Source organism: Balaenoptera acutorostrata, chromosome 17 (assembly GCF_949987535.1).
Source record: "Balaenoptera acutorostrata chromosome 17, mBalAcu1.1, whole genome shotgun sequence".
Taxonomy (NCBI): domain Eukaryota; kingdom Metazoa; phylum Chordata; class Mammalia; order Artiodactyla; family Balaenopteridae; genus Balaenoptera; species Balaenoptera acutorostrata.
In genome coordinates, this window is record NC_080080.1 from 16,460,504 (window position 1) to 16,478,674 (window position 18,171).

General features: G+C 39.5%; 1 protein-coding gene across 8 annotated transcripts in view; it reads right to left on the bottom strand.

Moving 5' to 3' along the window:
- TBC1D31 (TBC1 domain family member 31) overlaps nucleotides 1-18,171 on the bottom strand; it is a 67,073-nt gene that overhangs the window by 23,633 nt on the left and 25,269 nt on the right. For 6 of the 8 annotated variants that reach the window (XM_057532297.1, XM_007188848.3, XM_007188847.3 and 3 more), the window contains 6 exons: nucleotides 15,591-15,791; nucleotides 9,779-9,955; nucleotides 5,123-5,202; nucleotides 4,898-5,044; nucleotides 4,427-4,560; nucleotides 225-358 (listed from right to left, as the gene is read on the bottom strand). In XM_057532297.1, the coding sequence (XP_057388280.1) occupies nucleotides 225-358; nucleotides 4,427-4,560; nucleotides 4,898-5,044; nucleotides 5,123-5,202; nucleotides 9,779-9,955; nucleotides 15,591-15,791 (873 nt within the window). The remainder of the gene's footprint in view (nucleotides 1-224; nucleotides 359-4,426; nucleotides 4,561-4,897; nucleotides 5,045-5,122; nucleotides 5,203-9,778; nucleotides 9,956-15,590; nucleotides 15,792-18,171) is intronic. The other 2 variants (XM_057532299.1, XM_057532298.1) reach the window with 2 other exon arrangements.

The following is an 18,171-nucleotide window of genomic DNA, read 5'->3' on the forward strand; positions in this document are numbered from 1 at the left end:
TTATTATATTAAGAACATAATTATGAAAAGAACTACCCTAATTTGGGCTCTTCTTTACAGACTTTCAGGAAAGCAGTTTAATGAAGAAAAAAAATGGAATACTATTAAAAGTATAACAGTAGTATGTTTATTATATTCTTTCAAGAAAATACTGTCTTATTTATACCAGAACCAACGTTAGCTTCCAAAATAAGTTGTTATTCTAAAAACCTTACATTTCTTACCTGGGAAGTTATATCATGATTTATGAAGTGTTGCAGGAGTTCCTTGTCATGAAATGCCAAAACATTTTCTATCATACTAAGAATATTGATAGGAGGATTAGGAAAATATTCAAACCAGTGTTGACACCAATTGACTATGAAGAAAAAAATTGAAAATTTACCTTTACCTTTCTATATCATCAAAGAGCTTTGCAGTTCTTAAATGTATCCACTCTTTATATCCTCAACATGCCCATTAATAAAGAAAACATAACTCTTTAAATTCTAGAACAATAGATTTTAAAACTCCATCATGTTACCGTAGTATTTTAGGTTTACAGAAATATCCCCGTTTCTTCAGAGCAGTCAATGAGAAAGTATCAACTAAAACAAACAAACCTTCCCAAAGTATTCCTGATGGTAGCTATAAGGCTCTGGTTCCTGCTGGCTTGTGTGCTGCATGTATTTAGATTTCTCCTGGTTAACAAAATGACCCTCCTAAAAAAGGTCCCTATTTAAGTCTTTGATAAAATGTGATCAATGTTAAATGGCAATCTCCTCAAATCTACTAGAATTCATACCTAATTAAAGAGTCCCATTTCTAGGAAAAGAGTGTTCTATAGCCATGGTAACAGGCAGTCACCAGGACTGGTTTTAAATCTAACTGATGAATGACAACTTGTTTCAGTAAACTTGACTTTGAAAACCAACCAATCAGTGACAGCCGCAGCAGTGTCCTCTGAAAGTCAGCCAATAGAAAGCAGAATCCAGTCCACTGAAGAGGCTTCTAAGGCTGACTTTAACTCACTCTCCCTTAGTAACCAGCACAACCCCCAAAACATTCTTTTCCAAAAACCCTAGTAAAAGATGATCAGTTTCATTGCTCAGTGAACCTATGTCTAACCACCACAACTTTCCGTAATTATTAAATTCAGATTTTTTATTTTAAATACTGAGCTGGGGTTTCATGTTTTGACGATAAGCTCTTTCTCAAATTAGCAAATGGTCTGATCAGAATATTGGATTACATATGGTTTATTCCATTATTTCATTTATTAGTTAAGTATTTAGATTTGAGTTAATAATTAAGTCATAAATAAAATCTTGCAAAGACTAAGCTTTAAAGAAACATTTCAGCTTCTTTAACTGCAGCTCTTACTAAGTTAACTTTAACAGAAAAATCCAACCTCTCCTAAGTAAGTACCTATGATGTCCCAGACACTGCTAGTTTTGGGAATTTTAAAACACCACACACATACACAAAGCCCTCTTATATTTAATCTTCATCAGTAGAACAACTGTCTTCAATTAAGCAAGAGGGAAACCCTGTTTTATACAGTAAATGTCTCCTCTTGTATTCTGCTAGGTGCCACCACACAGAAGTATGGGTAGAGGACCTAGAGACAGAATTGACTGAGAGCAGAATAAAGAGAAATGATCATCGTGTGGAGGTCCTTCACTAAACCTGAAGAATTTCCTCCTGGTTATAAGAGGAACTCTAAAGAGTGCTTAAAAATGACTTTTATAAACGTATTCCAAATTATACATAGAAGTAACTATATTCCTTCACAATTTCTTCTTGGCCCTAACTAGACTGTAACCTGAAAGCCAAAACAATGGCTTATCCCAAAGCAGGGCTAACACTTAGTTGAAGCTCAGTTTACTGAATAAAACTAGTTTGAGACCCTTGATGAAAATGCATAGCTACTCATGCTGACTGTCATGGATCTTTTAGATTTAGATCTCAGTTTTAGAAGAGAAAAATCAATTTCCTTAGTATATAACCATACGTAGCTATGTAACAAGATTTTACTGGAAGTAAAAGATATAGTTGTGCATGCCTACTCTAAATTAGATATAATCTGCTTTTTTTTCTTTCTTGTGGTAAAATATAATTTGCCATTTTAACCATTTTTAAGTGTACCATTCAGTGACATTAATTCTATTCACAATGTTGTGCAACCATCACTATTTCCAAAATCCTTTCCCAAACAGAAACTCTGCACCTATTCAGCATTAACTTCCCATTTCTACTTCCCCAGCCCTGGTAACCTCTAATCTACTTTCTGTGCCTATTTGAGAAATTTCACATAAATCTGTCCTTCTGTGTCTAGCTTATTTCACTGAACATGTTTCCAAGGTTCATCCATGTTGTAGCAGGCGTCAGAATGTCATTGCTTTTTATGGCTGAATAATATTCCACTGTATATATATACAGATATGGTTTCTCCATTCATCTGTTAATGGATATTTGAGTTGTTTCCATCTTTTGCCTATTGGGAATAATGCTCCACAAACATATTTGTATACAAGTATCTATTTGAGTCTCTGTTTTCAATTTTTGGGGGGATATCCCTAGGAGTACAACTGTGGGGTTATATGGTAATTCTATGTTTAAGTTTTTGAGGAACCACCAAATTGTTTTCCACAGTGACTGCACCATTTTACATTTCTCTCAGCAATGTACAAAGGTTACAATTTTTCCACATCCTTGCCAACACTTATTTTCTTTTAAATTATAGCCATCCTAGTAGGTATGAAGTGGTGTCTCGCTGTGGTTTTGATCTGCGTTTCCCTAATGACTAACGATCCTGAACATCTTTTCATGGGCTCAGTAGCTCATTTGTACATCTTCTTTGGAGAAACATCCATTCAAGCCCTTGCCCATTTTTAAATTGGATTGTTCATCTTTTGTTCTTGTTTCTTTTCCTTTTAAAACTCTTAGTGTTATTGACAGGGTAAACTGGTACAACCCTTTAGTGGAATCAATTAGAATATTCATATTTTATGACCTAATGATACCAATTCTGGGACTCTAACCAAAAGAAATTACTAGAAATTTATGAATGTGAAGCTAGTCACAACATTGTTACTTTTAATACATAAAAATTAGGAACAACCTTATACTCTGGTTTCTCTTCAAAACGCATAAATCTTTCGCCTTTTACTAAAAAATTAGGAACAACCTAAATGTCCAACAATAAAACATTAAACTAGACCACGTACATTATAGATTACAATAAATAAAATGTTTACAAAGTGTATACAAATAAGATAAATGTATATATCATATGAAGTAAAAGTAGTATAATTATAAAAATAAAAAACCCTAGAAGTCTAACAGTTGGGGGATACATTATGGTATAACTATAAGATGAAATTTATATAGGCAATAAATTATATTTTTTAAGATATTTAATGATTTAGGGAAATGCTCTTATAAGAAATTCATTAATATATTATCAAAATTGTTTCTGAGGAAGAGGAGTATTCATGAATTTTCTTTTCTTTTGTATATTTTCCTATATTTTCTCCAATGATTGGTAAAAACGTATTAAAGCAAATACAGCATAATAAAATGAACAAAAATCTGTAAAGAGAAGTAAACTAAAATATTCACAATATGTATGCTGGGATCTTTTTATTTCTGCTTTTCAGAATTTTATTGTTATAGTTAAGTGCTTATCTCCTTTGTACAAGAAAAATACATACAAAAATGGTTATTTTTGTTAAACCAGTGTTGGTTTAATTTGGATCCAGTTTATTAACCATTTAGCTGATTTTACTAATATAAAAAAAAATGACTCACTTTTTAGTGTAGATGATAATGATGAAGCAGTAACACAATGGGTTCTGTGTTATAGGTTCTATAGGGAGTACAGCTATAGGTTCTGAGTGCCTGGGTTCAAATCCTTATTCTGTCATTAACCTAATCATGGAACTTAAGCTCTCTGTGCCTCAGTTTCCTCAACTATAAAAAGGGAATAATAATATATAACACCTAACTCACAGGATTGCTGTAAGGTTAAATGAGTTAATAAAGGCAAAACACTTAGGATGGTACCTGGTACACAGGAAGTTCTCATTAAATGTTAGCTATGGGTGATGAGAATGGGGGTAACCGCCAACACCTGCCACATTAGGCATCGTGTGCTAAATGCTTTACATACATACTGCAGTCTTATGAATAATAACTGACTTTCAATAAGTGAAACATCTGCTTCCTTCTTACTAACAAAATGTAGCCTGTAACAGTACCTTCTAAAATGCAACCATCCAAACTTCATTGTAAGTAAAAAGTTTTATTTATGTATAAATGTCCAAACTCTCCATTTTATGTTCTATGTCTGACTGTCTCACACTAGAATTGTTAAATGTTGCAAAGGTATCAGGAAACTGTATAAGTATCTACTCTTGGTTTCATTATTTACTTATTTACTTACTTAAAAGAGTAGCAACAACTTCAAAACAGATGAGCTGGTTGTTCTGGAATAATTTTACAAATGGAAATGCCAGAAGTGGAAGATACGGTGTGTCACTAAAGATGGCGGACCAGTGAGCTAATGCGGAGAGGGTTCTGTGAATAAAATAAGGAAAGACCAGAAAAGCTTGTTAAAATTTATTTGAATAAATACATTCACATGATGAAAAATGATACAGAAGGTAAATTTGGTGAAATTTGGGTGTGTCTATTTTCCCATGATTAGACTGAGGTTGTAAGTTTTTGGCAAGAATACCACAAAAGTGATGTGCAACACACTGATAGGATTTATTACTGGTGATTTTAAATTTGATTACTTGGTTAAGGAGGTGTCTGCTAAGTTTCTCTACTATGAAATCACTATTTTCCCATTTGTAATTAATAAATATCTTGGGGGAGATACACATTGCTGCAAAATACTGAACATACATACCTCTGTAATACTCTGAGTAGTTTCCTACTTTTGATGGGGTATTTCTTCTGAAGGTTGAGAAATGCCACATGAATACCTTTATCTATAAGGTTACTAAATGCAGTATGATTTTCAGGCAGCTGTAGCAGAGAGCGCCAAATGAACATTCTGAAATTAAAACATAATTTTAACCAAGAAAAATTGGGGGAATAAGATTGATTTAACATGCAAGAATTTAAATTTTACCTGTATTTTGTTGGATATTCACCATAGCCTTTTAATAGGATTTGTAAACGCTTTTTGTTTAATCCATCTGAAAACTCATTCTGTAAAGAAAAAAAATAGTATCAATAAGTGACATAATCTTAAAACTGAAAAGGTGGGGCTTCCCTCGTGGCGCAGTGGTTAAGAATCTGCCTGCTAATGCAGGGGACGCGGGTTCGGGCCCTGGTCTGGGAAGATCCCACATGCTGCAGAGCAACTAGGCCCATGAGCCACAACTACTGAGCCTGCGCGTCTGGAGCCTGTGCTCCGCAACAAGAGAGGCCACGATTGCGCACTGCGATGAGGAGTGGCCCCTGCTTGCCGCAACTAGAGAAAGCCCTAGCACAGAAACGAAGACCCAACATAGCAATCAATCAATCAATCAATCAATAAATCTTAAAAAAAAAAAAAAAAAAAACTGAAAAGGTAATCTAGTCCACAGTGGCTTTCCAACTTCGGAACACAATACACAGTAAAAAATATTTTATATCATGGGACTCTCCACACACACACACACACACTCAATATCTTTCTCTCTCTTGAGTATGCATATACACAGCAGATAAAGTTTATGACATATTTTTTTACCCTGTAATAGGGTTTGACAAACTTTTGCTGTCAAAGGTCAGAGAGTAAATATTTTAGGCTTTGTGGGTCAAGAGGCAGAATCAAGCATATTATGCAGGTACTTATATAACCATTTAAAATGCAATCATTTAAAAATATAAAAATCATCCTTAGCTTGAGTAGCCAGATTGGGCCCATGGGCTGTCATTTGTCAATCCCTGTAGCAAGAGCAATGCATTTGGATATTTTCTTCCTCTCTTGCTCCTTCCATCTCTTTTTTTTTTTTTTGCACTTTTAACTTTTAAGTCAATTTTTATCTTAATGGAAAAACATTTTATAGATTTTAGGATCATAAAGCCATTTTCATAGATTATCTCGTTTAAGCCTAACAACTGTATGAAACAGATGAGACGTTTTGTCTTCCTTTGAGAAAATGGGAAGGTCAGAGAAGTTCAGCAACTTGCTCAAGATCACAAATCTGTTGAGTCTTTGCTCAAGACTCAAAGCCACATTTTCTGACTTAGTTCAGTGCTCTTTTCACCACATAAGAAACAGGTAATCAAAGTGTAAGAGGGAGGTGAGGGACAGCCCAAGATGATGGTGAATGAAGATCCCTGTTTGAGAGCCAAATACCAGACATCAAGGGCAACTAGCCCAGACTGGAGCAATGCGATCCATAAAAGAGACACGTTCACTGCTGTCGTCACCAAGACACCCGCTGCCATTGAAGCCTCTTTAAACAAAGGTCAGAATGCCCAGGCGGATTGGCCTGAGTTTCATCTGCTTTTGTCTTCACCATGAGCTGATGAAGTTCCTACTTCCCTTTCCATGTCCTGATGCCGCGATTAGCTGAGGACAGGCATTTCACCCACACAAGTGCTCTACTTTGACCTACTCCTTAGAACTGGCTACGGGTTTTTAGAAGCCGCCCACTCCCGGACATATTTCTGTAGGGCTTCCAACTTTGATCCAGACCAAGGGCTGCCAGATGCCCTGACCGTGGTGTCACTTTTATTTCCCAGAAGTCAATCATCACCATGCCCACTAGTTTTCCCAGAAAAGGCTCCTGTGAACTCTCAGGAAAGCTGAAGCCAGACCATGTCTCAGAAACAGATTCAACTAATAGGGTCAATACCGCCCAATCTTTACACAGCTAGGTTTGTGCCTGCTACTTAGTTTTTTAAAACTAAACAGTATTTTGTTTAGGGTTACATTGTAGAGGTGATAAAACTATAAGGAAAGCCAAGGACATAATGCAAAAGTGAGGACAATGGTTACATCTATGGGACAGGGAGAGAAATGCGATTGGGGACAAGCACACAGGGGACTTCAGAGCTACTGGTAATACTCTGTTTCTTCATGTGGATATGAACATGTCCAGAAAAGAGTTAACATGGCAGGTCTGCGACTGCTACCCTTAGAAAGGCCCACTAGAAGGCTGGCCCTTGTCCGGTGTCCAGATATCTGGATTTCGAGGAAGTTCCCACCATCTCCAGAACCAACAGGAGAGGCTCACTGTGCCTAAACTGTACACTGTGGTTTATGCTAAGCACCTGCTTTCCTTGTGGAGTCTGGAATTTTGAAAGGGTGCCTATAACCAGCCTCCAGTAAAAACCCTAGGCACTGAGTTTCTAATGAACTTCCCTGGTAGACAACACTTTCACATTCTTTTGAGGGAAGTTTCACATTTTAAAATTGCTTATAGAAGAAAAGAGGTTGTTAAAATTAATGTGAAAAATACCAACAGTTGGTAAGAATATGAAGCAACTAGAACCCTCAAATACCTCTTGGTGGGAATATGGATTGTTTAAATCAACCACCTGGGAAACTATTTGACAGTATTTACTAAAGCTGAACATATGCATAGCCCGTATGCCAGTAATTCCATTCCTAGGTTTATACCCAACAGAAACATGTCCTTATGTTCATCAAAGATGCCTTAGAATGTTCAGAGCAGCACCGTTTCTAATAGCAAAAAAACTAGAAAACTACCCAAATGCCTACCAATAGCAGAATGGATAAAGCATGGTTTATTCACACACGGAATTCTATACAGCTGTGAGTGAATGGTTTACGACCACATGGATCTCTCCAACACACTGTTAAATGAAAGAAGCCAGAAACAAATGAGTACCAACTGAATGATCCAATGAACATAAGTACAAAAAAGGCAGAACTAATCTACGGTGTTAAAAGGGAGGAGAGTAGTTATCCTTGGGGTAAGGGGGAAAGTGTCTGGAAGGGAGCAGCAGAGGGGCTTCTAGGGTGCTGGGAATGGTCCATTTTTTGATCTGGGTGCTGATAACACAGGTGTATTCAGTCTGTAAAAATTTACTGAGCTGTGCATTTTTATGCATGTGATTAACTGTCAATAAAAAGTTTTGAAAGTCCTTGAAAGTGTTAGCAGGTTGTCTATTAATGTTGATATTTTCTTTCAATTCCAAAGCAATATATGCTCTTTGCAGAAAATTAATACAAAAAATACATATAAAGAAGAGAATAAAACTGACTGAAATAGGTAATTCTACTATCAAAATTTTTATGCACATGCTCTGACTTAAAAATTCTACTTCTACAGATACGTTTGTTCAAATGTTCTAGGAATATCCACTGCATCACAGATTGTATTAACAGAAGCCTGACGATACAACCTAAATGCCAGTCAGCAGAGTCCTAGTGAGATAAATTAAGGTATATCCATAAATGCAATACTATGCAAATATTTTTAAACTGTTGTAGCACTACATGCACTAATATAAACAGATATTCAATCTGTTAAGTGATAAGAGCAAGTTATAAAACAGTGCTATAGTATGATTCCATTTATGTAAAAAAATTTTAAAACGGTAACAGACGCAGATATACATATGTTTATACACAGAAAACTTCTGAAAGGATATCAACAATTATCTTTTCTTTATATTTTATTTTATTGTTTTATTTTTGGCTGCGTTGGGTCTTTGTTGCTGTGCGTGGGCTTTCTCTAGTTGCGGCGAACGGGGGCTACTCTTTGTTGCGGTGCGCGGGCTTCTTGTTGTGGTGGCTTTTCTTATCATGGAGCACAGGCTTTAGGTGCACGGGCTTCAGTAGTTGTGGCACGTGGGCTCAGTAGTTGTGGTGCACGGGCTTAGTTGCTCCGCAGCATGTGGGATATTCCCAGACCAGGGCTCGAACCCGTGTCCCCTGCATTGGCAGGCAGACTCTCAACCACTGCGCCACCAGGGAAGTCCCATCAACAACTATTAACAATGGTCACCTCTGGGGAGTGAAATGAAGAGTGGGCTAGGGCACAGGGAGGAAGAAAAGTATGCTTTTGTTCTTTTCCCTTTACAACCTTCTATACTAGCATTGTCTAACAGATAAGCAAGAGACAAATGTAATTTAAGTTTTCTTAAAAAATATAATTTAAGTTTCATGTTAAAAAAAGTCAAAAGCAGCAGGTAAAAATCAAATTTAATACATTTATTTAACCCAAGGTAATAAAAATATTATCATTTCACCATATAATTAGCATAAAATTATTAATTAATATGATATTGTACATTCTTTAGGGGTAGGAGATTAAGGGGTACAAACTACTATGTATAAAATAAAGAAGCTATAGGGATATATGGCACTGGGAATATAGCCAATATTTTATAATAACTTTAAGTGGAGTATCATCTATAAAAATACTGAATCACTATTTTGTACTAATATAATACTGTAAATCAACTACACTTCAATATTAAAAAAGATATTTTACATTCTTTTGTTCATAATAAAATCTCAATATCTGATGTGTATTTCACACATATACCACATCTCAAATCAGATTAGCCACATGTGACTAGTGGCTAGCATGTTGGACAGTGCAATTCTATACTGTTTTGACTTTTAAAAAAAACCCATAAACATGTATTAATTTTATATTAAAAAGTTTTAAAAGCATGTTATAATTTCAGTTGCAACTTACTTCTTTTCTATAATTTTCCTTTAATTCCTAAGAGAAGGAAGAATGATGATGGTTTAGAAATCATAAGACTTGTCTACAGCAGAGCCATGACAAACAAAAGTTTAATATAGTCTTACCTCTTTATTTTCAAAATTACCAGTCAGGTCTTGTTTTAATATTCTAGCTTGTATTTTGTTTTCCCTTGATTTTGCTGGCCGCTGTACTCTTCCTGATGTTACTTTCATCTTAAGATCACCAGAATTCACTTTCCTCTTAGGCAAATCTTCAATCACTTTCACTAAAGGGGGAGGTGGCTAAAAGGGGGGGGAAATCCAGTGGTTATCCTTGGAAAATAGACCTGTTAACATATAATTTACGAAATGTATTTTGCTCAATTTAGTAATATGCCTTAATAGATATAATTATCCTTCAGGCAAAAAGTGTAAATAAAATGTCCAAGAATGTTTCCTTGTTGACTAATGAATCAAAGCAAATTTCTGCCAAATTCCTTTGAGGAACGTAATAAAGATCATGATTAACAACAATAAACAGAATTAGTTATTCCTTGAAAGCTGGCCTTAATCATACAGTATCAATCCATTTTCTACGCCTGTATGATAAAGTGAGTAGTAAGGTGGTAATCTGCTGCAGAGAAGGCCCAGTTACACACAGGGCCCTCTAGAATGCTGAAAGAAGCACCCTAATATTCTTTGGGCTCAAGTGAAATTTCTTTGAGGGAAACTGTCACATGACTTTCCTCTGCAAGCACGGGACCCCTGCCTTGTCCTTGGTTACATTTTCTAATCTACGTGGAGATGGCTGTCAGTCTCTGACTGCATCAGCAGCTTCAGAGGCAGGGCAGAAAGCGCGACTTAGGTGCCAAACCCTCATTTTTGTGGGGCTCATCAAACAGGAAAATAAGCCCCCAACAACTTCAATTTACTTAAGGTAAAATGATTCACTAAGACATTTTCTCTGTGAATAACACTCTCTTTGAAATAAAAAGATCTTCCTGGGCTTCCCTGGTGGCACAGTGGTTGGGAATCCGCCTGCCAGTGCAGGGGACATGGGTTCAAGCCCTGGTCCGGGAAGATCCCACATGCCACGGAGCGGCTAAGCCCGTGAGCCACAGCTGCTGAGCCTGCACTCTGGAGCCCGCGAGCCACAACTACTGAGGCCCGCACGCCTAGAGCCCGTGCTCTGCAACAAGAGAAGCCACTGCAATGAGAAGCCCACGCACCACAGCGAAGAGTAGCCCTCATTCGCTGCAACTAGAGAAAGCCAGCACGCAGCAATGAAGACCCAACACAGCCAAAGATAAATAAAAAAAAAAAAAAAAAAAAAAAAAAGATCTTCCTTGTTCAAAGAAAATAAGCAGATAAAATAGCTCAGGCTTTCTGAGTTCTAAATATGGTTCAAGTACAATGACTTTCACAGGGCGTTTTAAATGTTTGAGACCATTATTGCTGAATGTTCCCTTAGTAATTAGACCAGATCCAGATCAAAGACAAGGTGGATTTGTGATTTTTAAATAATTTTTCTTGAAGCCAAAGTGCCAATTCCTTGCATATGAAAACAAGAACACAATATACCCCAAATGTCCAAATGAACATTAGATTTCAGAAAAACAAATATTACACACATCACCCTGAATTCAAGCTGTCATGAAAGCCAGAACAGTGTGCTTCCATGATGATGTACAATGGAAATGAATCACCACTCTTCGGGAAAGCTCTTTGAAGCAGAAACCAAACTTTTCTGACCTCCTCCCCCTTCGTCCCCAAAAGAAATAAACAGAACAAAGCAAACATCTTGACTCTTTTTAAATAACAGACTATAAAAAGACTACTTTGAGGTTTCAAACAGAGATTTTTCTCACGTTGCCTTCAAAAGTTCAGGACTTCTGCTTTTGAAACCTGAAGCCTATTATAGTAGACCAAGAAAATATTCCCTATTGTCAACTGCAGTATGTATGACACATAACACTGTAAAATGTAAACAGCAGGTAATATACATGGCATTGATATTGCATTTTTATTTGTTTTAAAATTATTTTGAAAAGTATTTGAAGTTTTAACTGCATCTATAAGGGTTTTTTAATAGTGTTTTTCTAGGATACATTGGTATTTATTCACATCTAGAAAGAGTACAGGAAAATACAAAATATAATAACAATAACTCTGACAAAGAAAAGTACAATGACCACTTACTCTATGATTTAATTCTTTACCTATGAAATGTAATTAATAGTGGTCTGATTTCTGAATATTGCCCATCTTTAATATCCCTGAACTATCTTCTAACCTCAGTCCATTCTTCTATATCTTTATTATAATATTTATTCTAGTGTCACATTTTTCATGGTTCTTCCATGAAGGAATCTCCCAGAAGTTGGAGCCTGAGATATGACCTGAATTGCCACACCTTAGGAGTGTTAAAACTTCAACACAGAAATAGGAATTAGCTTACTTATTATTAGCACAATACCAGAAATTCTCCAATGGCAAGAAAATAGGACTTGAAGGAATGAGACACGGGTAGTAAGTTTTGCATAAACCTGGGCATTTTGTAGGCCTGGAATAGCACTGGTGGTGCTGGTAATCTGTCCAAAAAAAAAAAAATTTATCCTTCTTCTGTTATAAGCTAGATTTTCTGGTCAATATGACCTCAATTTGCTTAACAAATAACAGAGAGGAAGCCAATGACTCATGCTTACCTTGGTTTTTCTCAGATGTTTGTTTCTATTAATAACATTTATCTAGCTCTTATAAAATTCAGCTAGGCTAACAACTCTCATTAAGAATGAATAATGTGGGGCTTCCCTGGTGGCGCAGTGGTTGAGAATCTGCCTGCTAATGCAGGGGACACGGGTTCGAGCCCTGGTCTGGGAGGATCCCACATGCCGCGGAGCAGCTGGGCCCGTGAGCCACAACTACTGAGCCTGCGCGTCTGGAGCCTGTGCCCCGCAACGGGAGGGGCTGCGATAGTGAAAGGCCCGCGCACCGCGATGAAGAGCGGTCCCTGCACCGCGATGAAGAGTGGCCCCCACTTGCCGTAACTAGAGAAAGCCCTCGCACGAACCGAAGACCCAACACAGCCAAAAATAAATAAATAAATAAATAAAGTAGCTATAAAAACGTTGTCACCCCTTTAAAAAAAAAAAAAAAAAAAAAAAAAGAATGAATAATGTGGGCTTCCCTGGTGGCACAGTGGTTAAGAATCCACCTGCCAATGCAGGGGACACAGGTTCGAGCGCTGGTCGGGGAAGATCCCACATGCCGCAGAGCAACTAAGCCCGTGCACCGCAACTACTGAGCCTGTGCTCTAGAGGCCGCAAGCCACAACTACTGAAGCCCGTGCGCCTAGAGCCCGTGCTCCACAACAAGAGAAGCCAATGCACTGCAATGAAGAGTAGCCCCCGCTCACCGCAACTAGAGAAAGCCCACATGCAGCAACAAAGACCCAATGCCGCCAAAAATAAATAAATAAAAATAAATTTAAAAAGTAAAAATAAAGACGCTCATTGACTGTACAGTGTTGATTCATTAGCATTGAACTCATGCCAACAGCACTGTAGCTCATTCCTGAATGAAGCTTATCTAACACACGTATGTTCTCCCTGAGACACCTCCCAGCCCTCTTGTGCTTAGGACACCAGACAGCACGTCAGCACTGTGCTTAGGGGACATTTTAAACAGCAAAATCACCAACAAAGGACTTCCCTGGTGGTGCAGTGGTTAAGAATCAGCCTGCCAATGCAGGGGACACGGGTTCAAGCCCTGGTCCGGGAAGATCCCACATGCCGTGGAGCAACTAAGCCCGTGCGCCACAACTAATGAGCCTGTGCTCTAGAACCCATGAGCGTAGAGGCCGTGCTCCACAACAAGAGAAGCCACCGCAGTGAGAAGCCCGTGCACTGCAACAAAGAGTAGCCCCCGCTCGCCGCAACTAGAGAAAGCCTGGGTAGCAACAAAGACCCAACGCAGTCAAAAAATAAATAATAAAAATAAAATAAATAATTAAAAAAAAAATTGCCAACAAAAATCACAAGAATGTGAAAAATGTGGCACTAAGTAGACCATGAGAAGGACACTTGTTCCCATGGAGAGCTGAAATAAGAAGGCCGAGTGCTGCCTTGTCTGACCTCAGGGGGAACCTGCATGAAGGCAACTCCAATTTCTTGCTGCTCTGCGCATGCAAATGTCTGTGAATGTACGGTGAGGACTGATTTTAGAGTTGCAGATAAATTTTCATCAACAGACAAACTCACAATTATAGAATCCGTGAATCATGTAGACGGACTGTATACATTTACACACACAGAACAAAAGACTGAGTAGGCATACATTTCAAAATCATCTAAGAATGGTGAGACTCACTGATCTATTTGCTTATCTGTATCTTGATTTTTCTCTGTAATAAGAACTTCTTATCTGTCTAATTGGAAAAAAAAGGTAAAAAGGAGCAGGCACATAGCAACAAGATTATCGTATTACGAATAGAACACTTGGGCCTGCTAAGGACTAGCTGTGTGATTAGGTTGGGGCATGAGCTGCTCCCCACTGTAAAACGAAATGGTTAGACTAGGTGATCACCGAAGTCCCTCTCAGGGCTACTGTGATACAATTCCAGACCTGGAAAGGCTCCCACAGAACAAATGGACTCGACAACGAGCTGGGGGAGTTTTAGATAACCATAAGAGAAGTGGGAAGTATATTTTAGATGAGGTGAGTAGTGTAATAACAGATGTAGAAATGAGCATGGTGTCTACGGGGGACAATGAGGGAAGCTGAAAGTATGGGGAAACACATTAGGGAGAGAAGACAAGATTAGAGAGGACTTTGAGAGCCAGGCAGAAGAGTCTGGGCTCAATGCAACAGGCAAAAGGAAGAAAGCCACTAAAATAGCATTATTTTAGAAACGATGATGAAAGTATTATTTTAGAAAACTGTTATATTGGGACTTCCCTGGTGGTGCAGCGGTTAAGAGTCCGCCTGCCAATGCAGGGGACATGGGTTCGAGCCCTGGTCTGGGAAGATCCCACACGCCAAGGAACAACTAAGCCAATGCGCCACAACTACTGAGCCTGCGCTCTAGAGCCTGTGAGCCACAACTACTGAACCCGTGTGCCACAACTATTGAAGCCCGCACACCTAGAGCCCGTGCTCCATGACAAGAGAAGCCACCTAAAGGAGAAGTCCGCACACTGCAAGGAAGAGTAGCCTCAGCTACTACTAGCTCTAGCCACAACTAGAGAAAGCCCGTGCACAGCAACAAAGACCCAATGCAGCCAAAAATAAACAAATAAAATTAATTAATTAATTAAAAAAGAAAAATGTTATATAAAAATGATTGAGAAAAACAAAAGAATAAAAAAAAAGAAAAAAAGAATTAAAAAAAAACATAATAGATGATTGATGGGCAGGAGCAGGCACTGAGGGCTCTGAGTTTTGGTATATTTGTTTAAATTACTGTCATTCGAGAGCAGCAAATGAGCACCGGTACCAGGATGGCCAATATGGAGACAGAACAGGCGGCACATACATAGACATCTCAGATTCAAGGACTACATGACTTAGTATTGACTAGATTTGGGAAATACAGGAATAGGAACAGTCATAGTGCTCCAAGGTGTCTAGCCTACAACCATGGGAAGAAAGAGACAGAAATGACGAGACTGGAACTGAAGACCTCTTTTGGGAAGCAGATCAGAGGGGCACCTTGAATGGGACAAGGACTCCAAACAGATGCCTTTTGTGAAGACAGCAATTTAGGGATGGAGCATGGGTGAGAAAAATCTGGAGATGTGGCGCTGGAGCTAAGAGCAGAAACCATATCCAGAAAAATGGATAAGGTGCAAGGAGGTTAGAAACTTGTAACACAGAGTTTTTATTTTTGATGATACAGCATTTAAATCTTAAAAAAGATATTGTTTACTTGATAACATACCTTATTTATTTCTTTTGTTAAAGTCTGAACTGAATATATGTTCAGACTTCCATTTTCCAAAATAGATGCAATGTACCGTCCATGGGGGCTAATTGCTGATGAACTAATTCCTTCGTCAAGGCTCCCAATTTCAAAGAGAAGTTTACAAGTCTGTATATTAACAAATCTCATAATGCCATCCTGACTGAGCACTCCAAGAACCTAAGAGTAGAGAGAAACAACATATGAGTTCCTAAAACACATTTAAGAGTCAAGTCTCAGATGTTAACCAGACTTATTACGCTGATCATTTCGCAAGGTATACAAATACTGAATGATGTTGTACACCTGAAACTAATATAATGTTCTATGTCAATTATACCTCAATTAAAAAAAGTCAAATGTCTGCAAGTCAAACTACAGACATACACACGTGTATATTTACCTATGTTTTCTTTTCTTTGGTGGGGGAGGGAGGACAGTCAGAGGAGATTACACTCGCAGAGAGCCGTCATGTATTTTAAAATCCCTAATTATGGCTCACGTAGATTTGCCCTGTTCAGGTCCAGATAAGCCTGGCTCTACACAGAACCAGTCAGGAGCCCATCCTGGGAGACTAGAGAAACGTCACCTAAGAATCAGCCCTCCCCACAGGCAGGCACGTCTCCACCAACCCCTCCAGAGGGAGTATAGATGATGGCAGTCCTTCACCTTGACTCCACACTGGCCGTCAGAAGCAAGGAAGGTGGAGGGCTTGTTTCTCTTCTCCATCCCCAGCTTGACCAGAGCTAACACCTGTCCTGCTGCCCCACACAAACCTGTGACTCCCGCGGTTGTAACTAGCATTTGGGTTGTGGAGAGAGAAGGTCCGTGAGCTGCAAGGGCAGTCGGGGTGCGGGTCGGAGGGAAGCTAGTCTTTCAAGGGGAAAAAAAATTAGCTGTAACTCATACAACTTAGAAATTAAAAACACGTACTAAAAAAGCTGCAACACATGAAACAATAAACCCCTCTGCTGCCTTGTCCACATACAGGTTCTTTCTCCCAGGGCCACCACGTGATCTCGTGAAACGCCGATGTCCCCTGTTACATGAAAGACTATAGTCTGGAGGTGGTTGGAGGCAGTTTGAATGTGACAACCTAGAAAGCATGTTCTGGGGCTTCCCTGGTGGCGCAGTGGTTAGAATCTGCCTGCCAATGCAGGGGACACGGGTTCGAGCCCTGGTCTGGGAAGATCCCACATGCCGCGGAGCAACTAGGTCCATGCGCCACAACTACTGAGTCTGAGCTCTAGAGCCCGCCGAGCCACAACTACTGAGCCTGTGTGCCACAACTACTGAAGCCCACGTACCTAGATCCCGTGCTCCACAACAAGAGAAGCCACCGCAATGAGAAGCGTGTGCACCACAACAAAGAGTAGCCCCCGTTCACTACAACTAGAGAAAGCCCACGCACAGCAACGAAGATCCAACGCAGCCAAAAATAAATTTATTAAGAAAAATAAAAAATAAATAAATAAACAGCATGTTCTTCTCTGGGTCAGATGGTAGGAAACCCTCTTATTCACAGTTGACGCAACCTCTCTGGAAGGCAATTTGGCAAGATCTATCAAAATTACAGATGCATCTAACCCTGGTACCACTATTTTAACTCTGGGATTTTAACCTACAGACAGGATGTGTAAAATGACATGTGCAAAAGTTATGTATATTGGGAGATTAACCAAGATGGCGGAGTAGAAGGACGTGCTCTCACTCCCTCTTGCGAGAGCACCAGAATCACAACTGGCTGCTGGACAATCATTGACAGGAAGACCCTGGACTTCACCAAGGAGGATACCCCACGTCCAAGAACAGAGGAGAAGCCACAGTGAGACGGTAGGAGGGGCGCAATCAGAGTAAAATCAAATCCCATAACTGCTGGGTGGGTGACTCACAGACTGGCGAACACTTATACCACAGAAGTCCACCCACTGGAGTGAAGTTTCTGAGCCCCACGTCAGGCTTCCCAACCTGGGGGTCCGGCAAAGGGAGGAGGAATTCCTAGAGAATCAGACTTTGAAGTCTAGTGGGAATTGATTGCAGGACTGTGACAGGACTGGGGGAAACAGAGACCCCACTCTTGGAGGGCACACACAAAGTAATGTGTGCATCGGGACCCAGGGGAAGGAGCAGTGACCCTGGGGGAGACTGAACCAGACGTACCTGCTGGTGTTGGGGGGTCTCCTGCAGAGGCAAGTGGTGGCTCTGTTTCACCGTGGGGATAAGGACACTGGCAGCAGAGGTCCTGGGAAGTTCTCCTTGGCGTGAGCCCTCCCAGAGTCTGCCATTAACCCCACCAAAGAGCACGGGTAGGCTCCAGCGTTGGGTTGCCTCAGGCAAAACATCCAACAGAGAGGGAACCCAGCCCCACCCATCAACAGTCAAGTGGATTAAGGTTTTACTGAGCTCTGACGCCACAGCAACAGGGAGGGAACCCAGCCCCACCCATCAAGTCAAGTGGATTAAGGTTTTACTGAGCTCTGACCGCCACAGCAACAGTCAGCTCTACCCACCACCAGAGCCTCCCATCAAGCCTCTTAGATAGCCTCAACCACCAGAGGGC